Source organism: Tribolium castaneum, chromosome 1 (assembly GCF_031307605.1).
Source record: "Tribolium castaneum strain GA2 chromosome 1, icTriCast1.1, whole genome shotgun sequence".
Classification (NCBI taxonomy): domain Eukaryota; kingdom Metazoa; phylum Arthropoda; class Insecta; order Coleoptera; family Tenebrionidae; genus Tribolium; species Tribolium castaneum.
Window position 1 is genome coordinate 4,929,235 of NC_087394.1, and position 20,064 is coordinate 4,949,298.

The 20,064-nt window shown below is 30.0% G+C and overlaps 3 protein-coding genes across 3 annotated transcripts; 1 reads left to right on the forward strand and 2 right to left on the reverse strand.

Annotated features, from left to right (window-relative positions):
* Positions 1 to 1,842: 1,842 nt before the first annotated feature.
* Positions 1,843 to 5,648, reverse strand: Bem46. Its single transcript, XM_966498.4, has 4 exons — positions 5,335 to 5,648; positions 5,003 to 5,287; positions 2,297 to 2,598; positions 1,843 to 2,241 (listed from the first exon to the last, which is right to left on the reverse strand). Exons 1-4 carry the CDS (start codon positions 5,492 to 5,494, stop codon positions 1,948 to 1,950), a joined length of 1,041 nt encoding a protein of 346 aa, XP_971591.1. The 5' UTR covers positions 5,495 to 5,648; the 3' UTR covers positions 1,843 to 1,947.
* Positions 5,649 to 6,402: 754 nt separating this feature from the next.
* On the forward strand, positions 6,403 to 7,328 carry LOC660310 (uncharacterized protein). The gene is made up of 2 exons (XM_966553.4): positions 6,403 to 6,538; positions 6,590 to 7,328. Exons 1-2 carry the CDS (start codon positions 6,412 to 6,414, stop codon positions 7,261 to 7,263), a joined length of 801 nt encoding a protein of 266 aa, XP_971646.2. The 5' UTR covers positions 6,403 to 6,411; the 3' UTR covers positions 7,264 to 7,328.
* LOC660375 (dual oxidase maturation factor 1) lies at positions 7,273 to 20,062 on the reverse strand. Its single transcript, XM_966612.4, has 5 exons — positions 19,850 to 20,062; positions 14,616 to 14,673; positions 13,964 to 14,563; positions 7,584 to 7,703; positions 7,273 to 7,531 (listed from the first exon to the last, which is right to left on the reverse strand). The coding sequence occupies exons 1-5, from the start codon at positions 20,006 to 20,008 to the stop codon at positions 7,341 to 7,343; spliced, it is 1,128 nt and encodes a 375-aa protein (XP_971705.2). The 5' UTR covers positions 20,009 to 20,062; the 3' UTR covers positions 7,273 to 7,340.
* Positions 20,063 to 20,064: the final 2 nt, after the last annotated feature.

Genomic DNA, 20,064 nt, shown 5'->3' on the forward strand with positions numbered 1-20,064 from the left:
TTTGCAATTAGATGCAATTAGCAATTATTTATTTGAAAGACAACATTAAGCATGGATATACTGATTTCTTACATTTTTAGCTGTTTTAACTTTTTAAATAATATATTTTACCAAGTTATACCTGTTTTTTATTTTAAAAAAACAATAAAAAATTTACAAAAAAACTAAAAAAGTTGCCTGAAACAAAAATCTAATATGATTTTTATGCTCAACTGAACTTTTTTTATGATCATACGGAAGTTGGCCCGACACTTTTGACTCAATCTGTATACTAAGTTGGATCGTTTAAAAGTTAGAGGGCGCCAAAGTTAAAAATTATTTTCGATTTTTTTAATAACATTTTAAAATTCGATAAAATTTGGTACAAGTAATTTACTATCAAAACACATGCTTGGATACTGTTTCTTTTGTTATTGTAAAGTATTTACTTATCTGCAAACACTTTTCAGGACATAATATTATTTTTGTTATACGTTATCCCAGTAGTATAGTTTGTTTTTTGTTCAAAAGATCCACTAGTTTTAAACAATTTTTGTATCTTACAAAATTTTCGTAAAGGTTTTGGTTTTGGAGTAAAAAAATAATTTAAGTTAACGTGTCAAAATTTTGGGCATTCGCCTATTTTAATTATTATTGCTTTTTAATTTATATTTTTTTCTTTTCGGCTTCAGTTCTTTTAGGCACGTGCATATTAAATAACAATAATATGGTTATCGGTAAATTTATCAAAAAAATGAACTTTTTCACAAAATTATTACTATCGTTTTGGAAAAATTAATAATAAATAATTAAATTAATTAAACCAAACACAATACAAAAATTGTTAAAAAATAATAGATTTGTTGGATAAAGTATAACAAAAATATTTACAAAAGTTTGTCCAGTTGCTGTTAGGTGAGTACTTTAATTTATTATTATTATTTTAATTGAAATATATAAGCATTTACCCAGTAAGGCATATTTACCTAAAGAACAGTTTAACAAAAATTTTAAAACAGTAAAGTTAAAATAAAAAAAAATATTTCAATAAAAAATTTCTTCATAATATGTCAGAATTTTATACTACTACAATTAATGTGATCAAAGATATAATTCTTAAACTCGAAAAAACTGTAATAGTATTTTATTTTCATAAGTAACGTTTTTATTCATATCTTTTATTATGTGGGATAAGCGAATTTATTTGTAACATGTTTTTAAGCTTAGCTTAAGTAAATATACTATAGTAGTTATTAAGCTTTAATATTCTTGTGTTTTTTTTCTTTGCCTAATGGAATTTTCTGAATAAATCATAGTATTATTATTATTAACACTAAAAAAAACCTATTAAAAAGTTAGATACTAATATAAAAAAAAGGAAAATAATATAATTTTTAAACTTTGGTGCAAATAGAGATAAGTTATGTTAAATCGTTTTACTTTGACAAAGTGAATCTATGGATCCCTTTTGTTACACATCTTTTCGTTACACCCTGTATTATCATACATACAATTGTCGTTTTTGGAAATGTCACCAGATCTGGTGATTTTTATGCCAATCTGGTGAAAACTGTAAGAGTTGGCAAACTTCCAGAAATAAAACCGTTTTTTCCAGTTATAACCACACGTAATTAAAAATTAATTTTGAAAATACTTTGAAAAAAAAGTATTTCCCTGAAAATTTAATAAATAAAATTATTTTCGTTTCGCTAAAAAATAAAATGACCAAAAAATCAACAAATCAGACCAAATCCTTATTTCTTCTAGTCTGCTTCACTCGATTTAGTTCATTTTTGAACTAAAATCGCATATTCTGTAAAAATCGCAACTTCAAAATCGTTATAGGTTTAAGAAAATCGGGTAAAATGTCAAAAAGGAATTTATTAGCAAAAGTAAAACGGCGCAGACAATAAATGCTATAAAATATGTACACATTTCTTTGGACGTAAATAAAAAAACCATAAAAACTCAAATATTTTGTACATTGTTCCAGCCGCTAATATCAATTTTATTGCTAAAATCGCCCTTTTCCTCCATCTGTATCCGACAATTCTGCAAGAAAACGGCCAAAGAATGATAATAACCTTGAGCTGTCCATGTCTCATTGTGCGTCCCATCTGGAATTTGCAACAACTGTTTTCTCACACTTCGACAATTGTTGTACAATTCTGACATCATGCGTGGAGGAACTAACGAATCGGCCATCCCTGATATGAATAAAGTTGGAACTCTTAAAAACTTCATTTTGTGATATGACAAAAACTAAAAGAGAAATGTTAGAAGAAATCGCATAATACAAACAACCACAAAAACCAACTTTGTTCTTGTAGAAAAATAAGGGGAAATACTGAAGTAGACGCCACCCCAGAAGGACTTTAGCCATGTCTGGGATGCTAGTGAATGTGTTTTCAATGACTAGGCACCAGATTTTACTGGCGTATTCTTCTCTACTTGCTAAATCGACCGCAACAGCGCCCCCTAGGGAGCGTCCAAAAACGATTATTTCAGAGTGGTTGACGTCACTCCGAGATAAAATATAGTCGAGACTGGCTTTTGCGTCCAGGTAGAGCCCCTCTTCGGTCGGGTGCCCCTCGGACAGACCATAGCCCCTGTATTCAACTAACTTTCATTTAGTTAAACTAAAACTGAGCGAATATTTTTTGGTTTTTAACTGAATTCAAATTTCGCGCCACTTATAACTTAACTTCCACGGAAAAATCCGAACTGTCCCGACGATTCAGCAACAGTGTTGCCAAGTGTGGCAATTTTTGTGCTTTCTCTCGTAATTAGTGGGTTTTCTTGGCACTAAATTTAACACAAACTCACACGGAAACACAAAAAAATTATTTGTGGTCAATTTGCCTTAAAAAATCAAAGTGTGCTACTGCCATTTTTTCAATAGTTTTGGAACAGCAAGTACATGAAAATTTGTTTATTTAAATAAAAAAATTGAGTATTTTCCCAAACAAAACACATGGTTTGTTTCACTGCGCAATCATCAAAAAGTAAATTTGATTATTATTCACATCGTAATGCAATGTGCAAATAAAAATAGAAAATTAGTTAAAAATGACGCAATTTTCTGCATATTCTAAGAATTTTCCCGTTTTTCAGGCAGGAACGCAATTATTTTGCAAAAAATTCCGTTGACAATTATAAAAAAAAATTTTTTGAGTGTTTATGGTAAAATTCACATTTTTTTTCGATAATTTAAACTAAAAGCTGACTAAGAAATTACAGGCTAGATCGAAATTTGATGTTAATTTGCCTGTTTCACTCAACTTGGCTCGTTTTTTAGCAAAATTTGAGCAAAAATCTATCGAAAACACCCAATGTTTTGCGAGATTTTGCTAAATAAACCTTTTTAGTGCGACTGTTAGGTAATTATTTAGCAAAACTTTGTCAAAAACGAGGCTAAAATTCACCAGTTTGACCAAAATTCTTTATTTTTTCTCATTTCAAGTGTTTGAAGAAGAGTTTTCAAGTGAGGACTAACATTTTTTTGAGAAATCTTGCTAAAACGGACTCGAACATTAGCAAATTTTTGTAGAAATTGATGTTATTTCAGTTTATTTCGCTCAATTTCGTTCTTAAAATAAAGACTCATTTTTTTCTTTGTAAAAAAAACTTATGTTATTACCACTTGATTTAGCTCGTTCTTGACTTAAAGTTTGGCAAAATAATCGAAAAGCTACAAAATTAAATAAAAAAATGGTTTATTTTTACCTTTTTTAAGATTAACGGATAAAAAACATTTTAAACAAAACTATCATTTTAGTCTTTTTTGCAATCATTACTCTAAATTCTGTCAAAAATAGGCTGAAAATTCTCCAAATTTGAACAAAACTTTGTCAACTTTGCCTTGTTCAAATGTATAAACATATTTTAACGGTAAAAAACCGTTGTTTTTTAAAAACTAGGCTATAATTGGCTGAAAAAAACATTCGATTTAGTTCATTTTTGAACAAAAAATTAATTTACTTTTTAAGATTGTTATCGATTTAGTTCATTTTGAGTAAATGTGATCAAAAAAACACAGAATTTTGAACTAAAATCTCAATATCGTTAAACAAAGCTTATTTTTAGTGCGATTGTTAGCTCGAAACACAATTTTTTGGCAAGATTTTTGTCAAAAACAATCGAAAAACTCACCAAAATGATGAAAAATTGTGTACTTTTGTCTCATATTTCAAGTGTTTAAGGAATATTCATGTAAGAACCTAGTTTTTCTTGAGAAATTTTACGGAAAATCTGTAACTTCGATGGAAATAAATCCAAAAGCATTATATTTCGCGCAAACAAATCCACAAATAAATTTATTCTTGTAAATTTTTTAGTAATTGTTCAGTCAAAAACTTGAGTGTTTTTTAAATTTTTGACAATTTTTTTTCTTTTTTTTTTTCGATTTTTTTTTACAAAATTAGTTTTATTTTAGCTTGTTTTGTTGGATTAAATTTCGTTTATTTATTTTGATTTATTTTGCAAAACATTAACAAATTAACAATCACAAAGGTAGATAGAAAGTAGGCTTTCTACATACTTTGGACCTATAACAATAACGGATTCAAATTTGACAACTTTTTACCAAAGATTCGGCAAAATACTTCATTTTATTACGCTGGCAACACTGTTTTACAGTAAAAATTTTAATTTGCGGAATTAAATTTCTAATCAAAGTATGAATCGAAGTAACCTGAGTAGGAAATTAAGTTGGCAACAACAAACAGAAATATTGCCAACCCAAATTCAAAATCATAGGTGACCATGATCACATCGAAGGAAAATAAATCAATGTATTTTAAGACCAAAAATCGACTTGAAAACATCGATTTACAATGATCTTAGTCAAAATAAATTTCTTCATTCTTGGATATTTATTTAAACAAATGAGAATTTTAATAAACGCAAAAATAAATAAACATTATTCACACAATTAAAAAAACTTGAAAACATTAAACAAAAGTGAACAAACAAAATAAATAACATTCTAAGAATAAAAAAACATTAAAAACCAATTTCTCACCTAAAAGTATGTTGCAGTGGAGGTTGTGATACAGCCCCCTGCAGTTCTGCAACCTATGCCCCATATTCCCGGCATTTCCGTGAAAAAACACAATCGTTGGTGATAATCGTTGTCTATCTTTGGGCTGATGTATAAAGTACATGTGAATCAAAACCCCATCACTGCCTCTAGTCTGCACCGTTTCGTAGGGAAGGCCTAAAGTCGACGGAATCGGAACGTAAACACGCGAATGACTAGGTAATTCGGGGTAGAACAAAAAATTGTCTTGAACGTGATACAAAACCCCTGGAACAAACCACTTTCAAGCCTTAATACCCAAAGTTACCACCTACCTGTTAAGGCAAAAAACAGCAAAACCACGGCGAAAACGCCCCCGTATACGTAATACAACAGGAAACAAAACACCAAAACGAGGCCTGAATAGGCCCACACTTTCAAAATCATTTTCAAAAGGGTGCCCAGAACCCGAGTCAATTGCACATAACCTCCCATTTTCACCAATTAAAATGACTTCAACGTGACTTAGAGCGGCCCCTGGGACGACTTCATGACGCCTCGTGTGTGAATTTGATCAAATTCATGGTTTTTACCCAAGAAATTGTGAACACAATTCGACTGAAATCATAATTTTGACAAACAGTGATGCCAACAACAATGGGTGTCCCTGACGCGCATTGTGCCCATAATTGGGACAAATTTGCGCTAAATTCTACCACAAACAGTCCAACAAATTATTAGCAACTCATCTGTGTTGGAATTTAAGACGTTGATTTTTTTGTTGATAATAACAGTCTCACCAAATTTGGTGATTTTGGGCGAGTTGATTGGCACCACCCCGCTCATTTTTTGAAATATGAAGGAGAGTGAAACGTTTCAAATAATTCGCAAAATACTGCAAGAAATGAACATTTCTGAGTACGACCAAGACGTGGTGTGTTCCCTGTGCGATTTTACGTGTAATTATGCAACTTCGGTACTCACCGAAGCCAAAAATAGTGCCCGGGACTTGACCCCTGAAAACATAAAATTCGCAAGTGCTTACGTTTCGGAACGAATGGTATTTAGCGACCTGGAAGAGATACAAAAGTTTGCCAAAAGTGTGAATAAACAACCCTTGCCTGGGTTTGCCCCCCGACGGGGTCTGAACTTACCGTCGGAGCGCTACTGCTTGAACACCACGAATTATTGTCTAAGAAAGAATTTCTTATCTGAACAATAAATAAATAACCCAATAAACCACTTTTTGAATACAATGGTTTGACAGTTGGCAGTGACATAACCTCACTTTTGCCAAACTAATCGTCACAATTATGCGGTTAAGTCCTAAAATTTGGGTTGTTTTACGCACCGGTGCTTGATTGTACATTGGTGGGCTTCCGTTTGGTTGAGTTTCACAACTGTGGGTGAATATGTTAAATGACACTTCCAGGCAAGGGATTTGTGAGATTTTGGCGTCTTTGGACGACAACACCCTTTTTAACTTAGCGGGGACCGTAACGCAAGGCTTGTTGAAAAATCGGATCAACACACGAGACGGTGATTCACATTAATTTGGGAAAAAAATCATACATAACCTCACTTTTCCAGAGGCTGTTAATGCAATTTTAAACTACTCCCCGGACGCTTTGAGCTTTTTACGCCGCAAAATCATCACACGTGAGGTACTGTTTGCGTACCTCCATGCTAAGAACGTATCCATTGACCTCCCAGCGACCAAAAATGACCTCGTTCAAAAAACGGCCCAAATCTGGAGCATCCAGTACGTCCAGGAGGCCAACAACCAGGCAGACAGTGGCTCTATCTCCCTCCTTGCGGAACAATTCACGCGGTGGTTTTACGCCCAGTTGAATAAAAACGAGTATTTGAACCACGAACATTTTTACCCCAATGTTAGGCTTAAAATTGTTATGTCAAACAACGGGCAAGTTTCGACCGAAGTTATTGAAAATGACCCGTTGAAAGTCGTCCAAGGGTTGTATGCGTTACGTACGAACTTTAATTTGTTTTTCAACCCGAATTTATCGAGTGAGGGGGTTCAAGGGAGAGTGGACCCCCATGGTTTGGTGCTGGTGTTGGTTTGTGGGACTCTGCACACGGGGGCCACTTGCGTGGGGGTGTTTGAGCAAGTTTTTGCGTTGGCAAGAGACCCCCAGACTGATAACAACTGGAAAATTAAGAGCAGTGAAATTAACTTGAAAAGTGAGAGTGGGGTGAGGGGGCTGCCGGTTTTGGCGAATAGCAATTTATTGGCCTTGACGTGAACTAGTTAGTTAAGTTTAAAAGTGTACTTAAATTATTTTCACAATAAAACCTTATTGTATTATTATTTGAACATTGTTTACATTTCCAGTAAGTGTTTAGGTTTGTTGCTTCGGACAACAGGGGGGCCAAAGGCCCGAGTTTTGCGCTTGATATACACGGGGACGTATTCGGCGCTGTCGTCTTCTTCTTCTTTAGGGGAATTACTCATGGGTATGAGGGGCACATCGTTTGATATATTTTTTGTTCTTAGTAGTAGTTCGTTTTTGGCTGAAAAGAAATTATTACATACTTGGTATTCGAATAAATTCAAGGGACTTACTCAAGTAAGCAACTTCATCGTAACTGTTGAGTGGGTCAACGCCAAAGAAAGTGTAAAGAAGTGTGTGGAATTTTGTGTCGAGTAAAGTGATAATTATGGCAATCACCAAACATAAAATCCCTGAAAAATTTTTATCTTTTATTGTTTCACCAACTTCATATTTACCTTAATTATCAGATAAACCAATTAGTGTTTATCTTTTAGCGAGAGGTGATTATGTTATAGATAAGGTTTCAAAGTTAATTGATTCTTCTCACACTTTTTTTTTTATTATTTTGCTTGATGTTTCGGCCACTTGTTGTGGCCATCTCCAGGCATTATGTTACGAGTGCAACGTACTTTTTTTTCTATACTATTTTGTGAAAAATTTACTGGTCAAACAACTTCCGAACACAAGTTGCAGTTAAAAAAATATATGTTATCCCGGCGCCTCCACCATTTTCTCTTGGTGAAATTAAAAATTATTAGGTGTACGTACCATGATAGCAAGTTAACAATTTTGTATGAAATCGTAATTCCAAACACATTTCGCTCTTTAAAAGATTATCCAGACTTATCTTAGTCGGTCAAAAAATAAACTTACTATAATTGGTAGTGACAGTAATTCTAATTTCTTTGTAAAATTTGTAAAATAAATGAGTGGCGGCCATGAAGTGGTCTTTAATAATTATTGCCAATAAGGAATTGTCAAATGATTAAATTATCATCTGATGAAAAACCAAATTTCTATTAAAAAATAAGAAAGTTCTGATAAACCATGGCTTGGAGGAAGACAGCAAGAGACATTGAGTTATTGGCCTTCCTGGGGCCCCTGGTAGTTTTTCATACCGAGTGATTAATAAAAATTGTTATTTGTTTCGTCACCTTTACAATCAAATTCAAACTTTAAAATTTTATACATGTGGTTTACTTTAAAACGAATACAAGTGATATCAAGTGTCTCTCAAGTCTCAAGACGATCTTAAAATCTTTCGCAAAATATCTTTAGATATTCTTTAAACAGTCTTTATTTTTATTCTGAAAGTGCACTTTCTAAATTCAGTCAATAAAAGTGGACATTTATTGCCCAAAGACATAAAATATATTCTCTCTCAACCAGAGATTATTTTATGTACTTTTTCCTATAAGTATAAAAAAACGTCATTTGATATGATGGATATGACACAGAGAAGTTTTAAATTGCTCCAAGTTTTCCTGCAAAGTTGGCGAGCGGCTTTCGCTATTTATTTAAATTTCCACTCCGAAAAATCTACTTTGCACTCGTTTAAAATACCACAGTGTGTCATGAACTTAGATAAACGCCACTGCTTACTCGATGTTGCCAACCTTAGTTTAGAAACACAGCCATTTTGATTAAAAATGATCCGATACAGAAGTTTTAAATTTTATTTCTATTGCTGTTACTGATAATATATAGGGTGTCCCAGCGATGTGGTAAAGTATATAATAGTTATTAGGAATTTTACACTACGAGGGAAAGTTTAAAATTTCCACTGTCTCGTGTAGCACTTTTTATTTTATCATAAAACTAAAAATGCATAAACTAATGCTTCTCTATGGCTGTGTGGTTAAAAAAAAATAACAGTGCTAAAGTTATACATTTAATTAAATCACCTAAAACTGTTTTGAAGTGTGTACTTCATTAAATAAAACAACCAATATTTTTCATTTTTGGATGTAGTTTATAATACAGTTTTTCGGCTAAACTTTTTGCTTTGTTTTTGGAAACATTATTCATTCATTGCTTTGTCGAAAACGACACATCCTTTTTAAAAAATCAATACACCATAAGCAAGATAAATTATAAAAAATTAAAATAAGTCAAATTAAAAAAAAGAGCTTGAGTGTTTTAATATTCATTTAGGTAGATTTAGTCCAACAGTTAAAAAAATTAACTCTCTTTAAATGTTCAATACCTTAAAATCGCCTTCAAATTGTTAAGATGGCAGAACTCCCTATTTCCAATTTTTTTTGAAATTGGCTAAATACTCGTATTTGAGTGTCTCTTCCTGATAGCAAACAATATGCAACTTTAAACACAAAAAATTTTTTTTTCAGCAATCCTAAATAAATAAATAAGCTAACAATAACTTCGAAAGGTATCTCCCCTAATTTTTTGGTAATTTTTCACTTGCAGATAAAAATAATAATTAAAAAAAGTAATTTTCGACCAAAAAGTCAAATTCTAAATTTTATACTAAACCACGCGTATTCACTTCAGATAATTGTTTACGAAATTAGCGAAGAAAAATACCAATCAGATTTTGAATTAAACGCACTTTTACATTTTAACTTTAAAAATTATCTTTATTTAAAAGTTGCTACTTGTGGTGTCGTAAATTTAGGTGACAATGTGAACTGTAATTGGGGTAAGATTATAAAAGATTTCGTTGGAATATTTCAATGCAGGCATCAGTTTTATTGCAAGACTGTAAATAAGGGGCTTCAAAAAGGTCGGCTACTGGTAACTGATCCCTTTGTTGGCAAATTATACCATCTTCTAATAAATCACGCGTCTAGTTTGCGTCTAAATAAAAAAGACCGATTATTTCACCAACCAAGTAAAAATTTATAATTCTGATACTAGCATTCGATGGGCTAGCAGTTGGTCTAAAAACTTTGTAGTTAAATTAACAGTTAGTGCCCAAAAACACACAAAACTGCTACGACTTTATTTATTAACAAAAAAATTTAATAAAAATCGAGAATGGTCCTTATCAATGTACAGGCTGGTGTGTAAAATTTCAGGATTTTTATTTCATTACAAGTCGCAATTTTCTTGGGTGCGCGATAAGGTTGCCTTACCCAGAACAATCAATAACAATGTTTTATCTCTTTAAATTTGAGAATTTTTTGCTTGCATTTTGTTGTGAATTACATAATATAGGTACTAAACTTTAGAAAAGAACTGGTGTTTTTTTTAAGAAGTCGATAATCCGGAAAATTTGCGCTCATTTTATATTGTACAATGATTTTCTTAGAGCTATAATAAAATGACGTACATTTAGATGTTAAAATCTTTTTTATGTTATACACTTCGTTATCAGTTTTCCTCCTTTTATAGATGTGTAAAAAATAAACAACACTAAAAACAATAAATATGGCACAGTGACTTCTAAAGGCTGTTTTACATAAGTTCCGAACATGTCATTACCAAGTGTAATTTTATCATAATTAGCGAAAATTCTCAACATGTTAAAAATATTAGTGAAAGAATTTTCAAAAATTTAGCATTGATTCAAACCTATCTAACATCAAAATCGATTTTCTAATCTTGTTTGGTGTTTTTTAATAATTTTTTCTATTATAAAAATAATAATAGTGAAATATTGACTTGAAACCCGTCATTGTATAGATTTTTTTCAGTCATTACTAATATGATTTTATTCGGAAGTAAAATTACCGTTGGGGGCGCCACTGAGCTAGGTCGAAAACAGTAACCATAAATGGCGGGAAAATGTTTATTCGGATATTTTGAGCGTTGTACGAATTTTGGGGCTTCACAATTATTACATTGCCTATGCGGAATGATTATTGCATCTTTGATGCAAGAAACTTATGTTGATAAATGAGAGATGACCAGGAAAACACGAATAACGAATGACTGTTTGGTTCACTTTCTTTATTGGAAAATTATTACAAAGACATTGAAAAGCCTACCTTTTGGCATAATTTACGTTTAAATGTATCAGCAGTTGTTAATCTTTATTGTAGTTTTGTAGATTTACCGCAGCATTTCATGATTTTTTCAGTGGAAAATTCTAACCTAAAATTCATAACACTTCACTAATTTATTGGTTTCTTGAGCCAAACTTTGTGTTCGCTGTGATCCATTACTTATAATCTTTAATTAGACAACTGTTTGATAACACTTTGTAATCAAAATTTAAATATTTTTCACTTTTTATCCACTTTCAAGTTCCAACAATAAACACTTTATACCACGAAAAACTACAGAACCAAAGTCAACGCTAGTATTTACCACCACGTACTTTTAAAGTAATTCTTTCTATTGTAAGTAATTAACACTATACACGCAAAATTGTTGAACAATTCATTAAATGTCAGTTAAATGTGGCATTACGAAAATTTCTTTACTGTTTTCGACATAGTTCAAAAGTCATCACCAGAGGGCGTCTAGTTAATTTTATTTCCGAATTCGGAAGTAAAATTACCGTTGGGGGCGCCACCGGACTGGGTCGAAAACAGTAACCATAAATGGCGGGAAAATTTTTTTTCGGATATTTTGAGCGTTGTACGAATTTTGGGGCTTCACAATTATTACATTGCCTATGCGGAATGATTATCGTATCTTTGGTGCAAGAAACGAATGTTGACAAATTAGAGATGACGAGAAAAACACGAATAACGAATGACTGTTTGGTTCACTTTCTTTATTGGAAAATTATTACAAAGACATTGAAAAGCCTACCTTTTGGCATAATTTACGTTTAAATGTATCAGGAGTTGTTAATCTTTATTGTAGTTTTGTAGATTTACCGCAGCATTTCATGATTTTTTCAGTGGAAAATTCTAACCTAAAATACACACACTTCACTAATTTATTGGTTTTTTGAGCCAAACTATGTGTTCACTGTGATCCATTACTTGTAATCTTTAATTAGACAACTGTTTGATAACACTTTGTAATCTAAATTTAAATATTTTTCACTTTTTATCCACTTTCAAGTTCCAACAGTAAACACTTTATACCGCGAAAAACTACAGAACCAAAGTCAACGCTAGTATTTACCACCACGTACTTTTAAAGTGATTCTTTCTATTGTAAGTAATTAACACTATACACGCAAAATTGTTGAACAATTCATTAAATGTCAGTTAAATGTGGAATTTTTACTGTTTTCGACATAGTTCAAAAGTCATCACCAGAGGGCGTCTAGTTAATTTTATTTCTGAATAGTAAACTTTGCTCGTGACAGCCGTTTGAAAAAAATTAAAAGTTCAGTTATTCGAACGTTCATTTGGTCTAAAAACTTTGTAGTTAAATTAACAGTTAATGTCCAAAAACTCACAGAACTGCTGCGACTTCATTTATTAACAAAAAAATTTAATAAAAATCGCGAATGGTCCTTACCAATGTACCGGGTTCGTCAAGTTTTGCACTCAGGCACTTTACACCTCTTAAAAGAGAAAAAAAAATGAAATAAATATATTCCACTGCACTGATATCCAATCTCGCTAGGAAAAATTTTTTTTTTCTATTGATTTATTTGTCCAATAAAAAAGAAAAAAAACCATTTGACCAAAAAATCACATTAGCTTTTTTTACATAAATGGATCGGAAATACGAAATAAAATTATTCTACAAAAATTTGACAAAAAAATCGTTAGAATTGGATTAAAAGCCATTTTGATATTATTCATCGGAAATTTCAGTATAATTTATGAAGGACAAGATTGAGTAGTAATAAATCTTCACTACAAAAGGATTCACTACCTACCCCAATAACAGTAAAGGACTGCAGAAATTTTACAACTAGCGGCACGGTCCCATCGGGCGGTTTTAAAGCCAGGACCGGAATAAGCACACTAACGTGTTAAAAATGTTTTTATTAAAAAATTACATCAGATGTTCAAACTGATGACTATTTTGGTCTAAGCACAAACGAATTCTTCGTTTACAATTCACATGAACCCTTGCCGTAAGATTTAAAGATTAACATTCCATTTAGAGTAAACAGATAAAATAAATGGTAATCCGGGCCTGAAAAATTCTTACCAGCTGCCTCAACCTTCAGACCCAACAATGATCGCGTGCCAATTTTACGACAAATGCAATAAATTTTTGAAAACCACCACCCTGATGGAGACCTTTTGTGGAAGTGATTTACAATTTTACCAAAATTCATGGGAAAAAAGCTGCCCCAATATCAAACAGAAATTAAAAATCAACGACACATTTTCTCAAAAATCTAATTAGGCACTTCGATACACTACCTCAAAATACACCTATGGACCAAAGATCGTTGACATTAGACTATAGTTAACTAAGCGAAAGTGAAAAAACACACCATACAAGTAATCATTTTATAAATTGGTCAAATCGTTCTTTTATACAATAAAATCACATACGATTTTTTTTAGAATTTTAGATAAATTACAAAGAGGTGAAAAGTGCCTGAGTGTAAAACTTGACGAACTCGGTACAGGCTGGTGTGTAAAATTTCAGGATTTTTATTCCATTAGAAGTCGCGATTTTCTCGGGTTGCCACACCCAGTATAAGAAAATATTAAGAAAAAACTTCAGACATCTTTTGTGTTATTGTGCTTTTATAAAAATAATTCAATAATCGAAATCTTTGAGAAGCAAAAACAAAAAATAGAGCGTTTCATTTTTTTTATTTCTTAATTCTGTTTACCTGACGCAAAAGTGATCCAATAACTGGGCCCAAACCTCGTCGTAATCGTCCCATCCTCGAACGGAACCACCAACGGAATCGGGTTTCGCACAACCAACCAGATCAAGTTCGCCGTGAGTTGTAGAGCCCCACACGCCGCCAAACAATAGCCCCCATACAAGATCACCGACCGGAACAACAACAAAGCCACCAACCAACAAGCAAAGGCACACCATAGCGCCACATGGGAGTACCACCCCGCTGTCCTGTAAAACCTCCCAAAACGGAACCCTTCCCCATCTATCACAAAATACTCCACAACCCACAAAATGGGCGTTGGGAGCCCCCTGTACTGCGCCGCGCGAAACTCCTGCTGGAGGTGGCCTGCAAAAGGGCCAAAACCAAGCCGGCCTTGGTCCCAAGTCCAGGAAAATCTCTCATTGTAATTGATTATTTCTCTGGCGAGGTTTGGAGGGTTTTGGTCGGATTTGAGTGTTATGTTGATGCTCCGAAGGCCGATTTTTAGGCCAATTGAGGCGTTGATTTCGGCCGAAGAGCCGGCTTTGTAAGGGGTTCTAGTGAGGATGTGGCCAACTTCCCATTCTTGGCCGAAGTTTCCGACTAAAAGGAAAAGGTTTGGGGTGGTTAGTGTAACTAAGTTTGGGGTACTTACGGAGGAGGAGGAGGCCAATTGTTAGGAGGGTTGTTATTTCGATGAACAGGCACAAGGTCTAAGTGTTGTAATTATTATTATTGTTATGAAACAATCAAATAAAAAACATAGTTTGAATTGAGCTGAATTAGCACTGTAATAATTATATAAAAAATTACTCAATTTGAGATTTGTTAAATAAATAAATCTAATGCTACTCTATTAAAAAAACTATATACCCGGTGATATTTTTAAAACAGCAGGCGCTGTAGAATTTTTATTTATGGTCTGTTTACAAAAATTATAAAATTAAACGAACAGTTTGTTAAACACAAAACTTACCCATTATATCCGTTGTATAAATTGTTGCATTTGAAAACTTTTAAATATCATACAGTACATTTTGGACTAACAATTAGAACCCTTATTTTTTTGGAAATTATTAGACTTTTTTGAACAAACATGTGTAATACTAATATTAATATGTTACTTCTACTTTTACTAAAAATTGTGTTATAAAAATTAAATTTAAAAAAATAATAAGTTAATAAAACCTAGTTGCATCTACGTTACAAATAGTCTTGTTGTAAACTGTTTCTTTAAAAACTATTGTAATTTTTTCAAGTTTATTTTATTAACTATTTTTTGCAATATTTTTTTTAGTTAACGTGAAACATATTGCACATGTTTGTACAAAAAAACTAGTATTTTACAAATTATGAAAAGAAAAATATACTTAGATTCCTATGAAAAATTAAATATAGCCCCAACTATAAGTACTATGATATTTAGAAAATTTTTAAGAGTATCAGCTTACACTACATTACACTAAATCAGGTTGTAAATAAATAAAACTCCTACAGCACCCTCCGTTTTTAAAAAATAACTCTGTATAACCCAAAAATAACTAAAAAATTAAGTAATGTAAAAAGAAAAGTATGTAATAATACAATAAAACTGAAGAAAAATAAAAAATACAAATAAAAAACAAAATAGCATAAGAACAATTAGGTACTAAAGTAATAGGTATTTTAACTTAATTTGTTTATTAAATAAGTTAACTAGTTTTGCTTTCAAATTATTTTTTATTTATTATAAGTGTTAACTTTACGGCGTTCAGAAAAACAAAGTTATTAATTTTCTTTATCTGTAAACGTCACCCAGTAACAGCTTTTATAACCATATGTAAAAGTTTGTACTTTTGTGCCTAAGTATTTTTACTTTTACCAATTACAAATATACAAATACAATTTTTTCTACAGCACCCTCCGCTTTTAAAAAACCACTCTGTATAACCCAAAAATAACTAAAAAAAATAAAAAAAAGTAATGTAAAAAGAAAAATATGTAATATTACAATAAAATTGAAGAAAAATAAAAAAATACAGATAAAAACAAAATAGCATAAGAATATTTAGGTACTAAAATAATAAGTATTTTAACTTAATTTGTTTATTAAATAAGTTGACTAATTTTGATTTCAAATTATTTTTTATTTATTATAAATGTTAACTTTACGGCGTTCAGAAAAACAAAAACTTATTAATTTTCTTTATCTGTAAACGTCATCCAGTAACAACTTTTATAACTAAATGTCATAGGTAAAAGCTATATTTTTCGACCATAAAGTAAAAGTTTGTAATTTTGTGCCTAAGTATTTTTACTTTTACCAATTACAAATATACAAATACAATTTTTTCTACAGCACCCTCCGTTTTTAAAAAACCACTCTGTATAACCCAAAAATAACTAAAAAGAATAAAAAAAAGTAATGTAAAAAGAAAAATATGTAATAATAAAATAAAATTGAAGAAAAATAAAAAATACAGATAAAAAACAAAATAGCATAGGAACAATTAGGTACTAAAGTAATAGGTATTTTACCTTAATTTGTTTATTAAATAAGTTAACTAGTTTTGATTTCAAATTATTTTTTATTTATTATAAATGTTAACTTTACGGCGTTCAGAAAAACAAAAAGTTATTAATTTTCTTTATCTGTAAACGTCACCCAGTAACTACTTTTACTACTTTTATAACTAAATGCCACAGGTAAAAGTTATATTTTTCGACCATAAAGTAAAAGTTTGTACTTTCGTGCCTAAGTATTTTTACTTTTACCAATTACAAATATACAAATACAATTTTTTCTACAGCACCCTCTGTTTTTAAAAAATCACTCTGTATAACCCAAAAATAACTAAAAAGAATAAAAAAAGTAATGTAAAAAGAAAAGTATGTAATAATACAATAAAATTTAAAAAAATTAAAAATATAGATAAAAACAATTAGGTACTAAAGTAATAGGTATTGTAACTTAATTTGTTTATTAAATAAGTTAACTAGTTTTGATTTCAAATTATTTTTTATTTATTATAAATGTTAACTTTACGGCGTTCAGAAAAACAAAAAGTTATTAATTTTCTTTATCTGTAAACGTCACCCAGTAACTACTTTTATAACTAAATGCCACAGGTAAAAGTTATATTTTTCGACCATAAATTAAAAGTTTGTACTTTCGTGCCTAAGTATTTTTACTTTTACCAATTACAAATATACAAATACAATTTTTTCTACAGCACCCTCTGTTTTTAAAAAATCACTCTGTATAACCCACAAATAACTAAAAAGAATAAAAAAAGTAATGTAAAAAGAAAAGTATGTAATAATACAATAAAATTTAAAAAAATAAAAAATATAGATAAAAACAATTAGGTACTAAAGTAATAGGTATTGTAACTTAATTTGTTTAATAAATAAGTTAACTAATTTTGATTTCAAATTATTTTTTATTTATTATAAATGTTAACTTTACGGCGTTCAGAAAAACAAAAAGTTATTAATTTTCTTTATCTGTAAACGTCACCCAGTAACTACTTTTATAACTAAATGCCACAGGTAAAAGTTATATTTTTCGACCATAAAGTAAAAGTTTGTACTTTCGTGCCTAAGTATTTTTACTTTTACCAATTACAAATATACAAATACAATTTTTTCTACAGCACCCTCCGTTTTTAAAAAACCACTCTGTATAACCCAAAAATAACTAAAAAGAATAAAAAAAAGTAATGTAAAAAGAAAAATATGTAATAATAAAATAAAATTGAAGAAAAATAAAAAATACAGATAAAAAACAAAATAGCATAGGAACAATTAGGTACTAAAGTAATAGGTATTTTACCTTAATTTGTTTATTAAATAAGTTAACTAGTTTTGATTTCAAATTATTTTTTATTTATTATAAATGTTAACTTTACGGCGTTCAGAAAAACAAAAAGTTATTAATTTTCTTTATCTGTAAACGTCACCCAGTAACTACTTTTATAACTAAATGCCACAGGTAAAAGTTATATTTTTCGACCATAAATTAAAAGTTTGTACTTTCGTGCCTAAGTATTTTTACTTTTACCAATTACAAATATACAAATACAATTTTTTCTACAGCACCCTCTGTTTTTAAAAAATCACTCTGTATAACCCACAAATAACTAAAAAGAATAAAAAAAGTAATGTAAAAAGAAAAGTATGTAATAATACAATAAAATTTAAAAAAATAAAAAATATAGATAAAAACAATTAGGTACTAAAGTAATAGGTATTGTAACTTAATTTGTTTAATAAATAAGTTAACTAATTTTGATTTCAAATTATTTTTTATTTATTATAAATGTTAACTTTACGGCGTTCAGAAAAACAAAAAGTTATTAATTTTCTTTATCTGTAAACGTCACCCAGTAACTACTTTTATAACTAAATGCCACAGGTAAAAGTTATATTTTTCGACCATAAAGTAAAAGTTTGTACTTTCGTGCCTAAGTATTTTTACTTTTACCAATTACAAATATACAAATACAATTTTTTCTACAGCACCCTCTGTTTTTAAAAAATCACTCTGTATAACCCACAAATAACTAAAAAGAATAAAAAAAGTAATGTAAAAAGAAAAGTATGTAATAATACAATAAAATTTAAAAAAATAAAAAATATAGATAAAAACAATTAGGTACTAAAGTAATAGGTATTGTAACTTAATTTGTTTAATAAATAAGTTAACTAATTTTGATTTCAAATTATTTTTTATTTATTATAAATGTTAACTTTACGGTGTTCAGAAAAACAAAAAGTTATTAATTTTCTTTATCTGTAAACGTCACCCAGTAACTACTTTTATAACTAAATGCCACAGGTAAAAGTTATATTTTTCGACCATAAAGTAAAAGTTTGTACTTTCGTGCCTAAGTATTTTTACTTTTACCAATTACAAATATACAAATACAATTTTTTCTACAGCACCCTCTGTTTTTAAAAAATCACTCTGTATAACCCAAAAATAACTAAAAAGAATAAAAAAAGTAATGTAAAAAGAAAAGTATGTAATAATACAATAAAATTTAAAAAAATAAAAAATATAGATAAAAACAATTAGGTACTAAAGTAATAGGTATTGTAACTTAATTTGTTTAATAAATAAGTTAACTAATTTTGATTTCAAATTATTTTTTATTTATTATAAATGTTAACTTTACGGCGTTCAGAAAAACAAAAAGTTATTAATTTTCTTTATCTGTAAACGTCACCCAGTAACTACTTTTATAACTAAATGCCACAGGTAAAAGTTATATTTTTCGACCATAAAGTAAAAGTTTGTACTTTCGTGCCTAAGTATTTTTACTTTTACCAATTACAAATATACAAATACAATTTTTTCTACAGCACCCTCTGTTTTTAAAAAATCACTCTGTATAACCCAAAAATAACTAAAAAGAATAAAAAAAGTAATGTAAAAAGAAAAGTATGTAATAATACAAGAAAATTAAAAAAAATAAAAAGTAAAGTGTCTTAAAAAAGAGTATTACAGTATCATTTTTACTCCCATAATATAATCTACTGTATTGTTTAATTTAAAATTTACTAAGTTTAAGTGTCTGATAAACTGCTGACATCCTACCAATAATTAAAAAATGATACACAACTAACAAAATAAAAAAATAACAAAAAAATATTAACATGAATAGAGAATACTAAAAAAAATTAAAGTAATGAAAAAAAGTCAAGTAAAACAGTAGGTATTAAAACTAGAAAAAAATACAAAAAAAACAAAAGAACAATTACTAAAGTAATACCTATTTTAACTGAATTTGTTTTTTAGGTAAGTTTATTACTTATTTATTATACTTTTAGCTCAATTCAAACTAGGATAAGTGATCGTATTATGCGAATAAAATTTAAATTGAATGCACAATTTTGCGTGCTTACCTTTTTTAAACTCGATGTTGGTAAAAGAACGAGAAGAGAAAGCAACAAAATGATGAAAGCGGCAATAAAGCCGGCTTCCAGCACGTCGACAGTAACGGGGGTTTGATTAGGGGGATATTGGGTTGGAAATCCCTCACTTCGTCCCAAATCGAACCACATTTTAATACATACTGGTGTGTTGTTGATTCAGACACTCCCTTTGACGAAAAACCCAA

Excerpts from the sequence above, each read along its gene's own strand:
- LOC660375 (XM_966612.4), bottom strand. The coding sequence starts at position 20,008 with ATGTGGTTCGATTTGGGACGAAGTGAGGGATTTCCAACCCAATATCCC. Across the intron at positions 14,674-19,849 it reads CAACATCGAGTTTAAAAAAG|ACCTTGTGCCTGTTCATCGA; the intron begins GTAAGCACGCAA and ends TACAACACTTAG. Across the intron at positions 7,532-7,583 it reads CGATGAAGTTGCTTACTTGA|CCAAAAACGAACTACTACTA; the intron begins GTAAGTCCCTTG and ends ATTTCTTTTCAG.
- LOC660310 (XM_966553.4), top strand. The coding sequence starts at position 6,412 with ATGTTAAATGACACTTCCAGGCAAGGGATTTGTGAGATTTTGGCGTCT. Across the intron at positions 6,539-6,589 it reads TCGGATCAACACACGAGACG|AGGCTGTTAATGCAATTTTA; the intron begins GTGATTCACATT and ends TCACTTTTCCAG.
- Bem46 (XM_966498.4), bottom strand. The coding sequence starts at position 5,494 with ATGGGAGGTTATGTGCAATTGACTCGGGTTCTGGGCACCCTTTTGAAA. Across the intron at positions 5,288-5,334 it reads GCTGTTTTTTGCCTTAACAG|GGGTTTTGTATCACGTTCAA; the intron begins GTAGGTGGTAAC and ends GGTTTGTTCCAG. Across the intron at positions 2,242-2,296 it reads TATTTTTCTACAAGAACAAA|TTTTTGTCATATCACAAAAT; the intron begins GTTGGTTTTTGT and ends TTTCTCTTTTAG.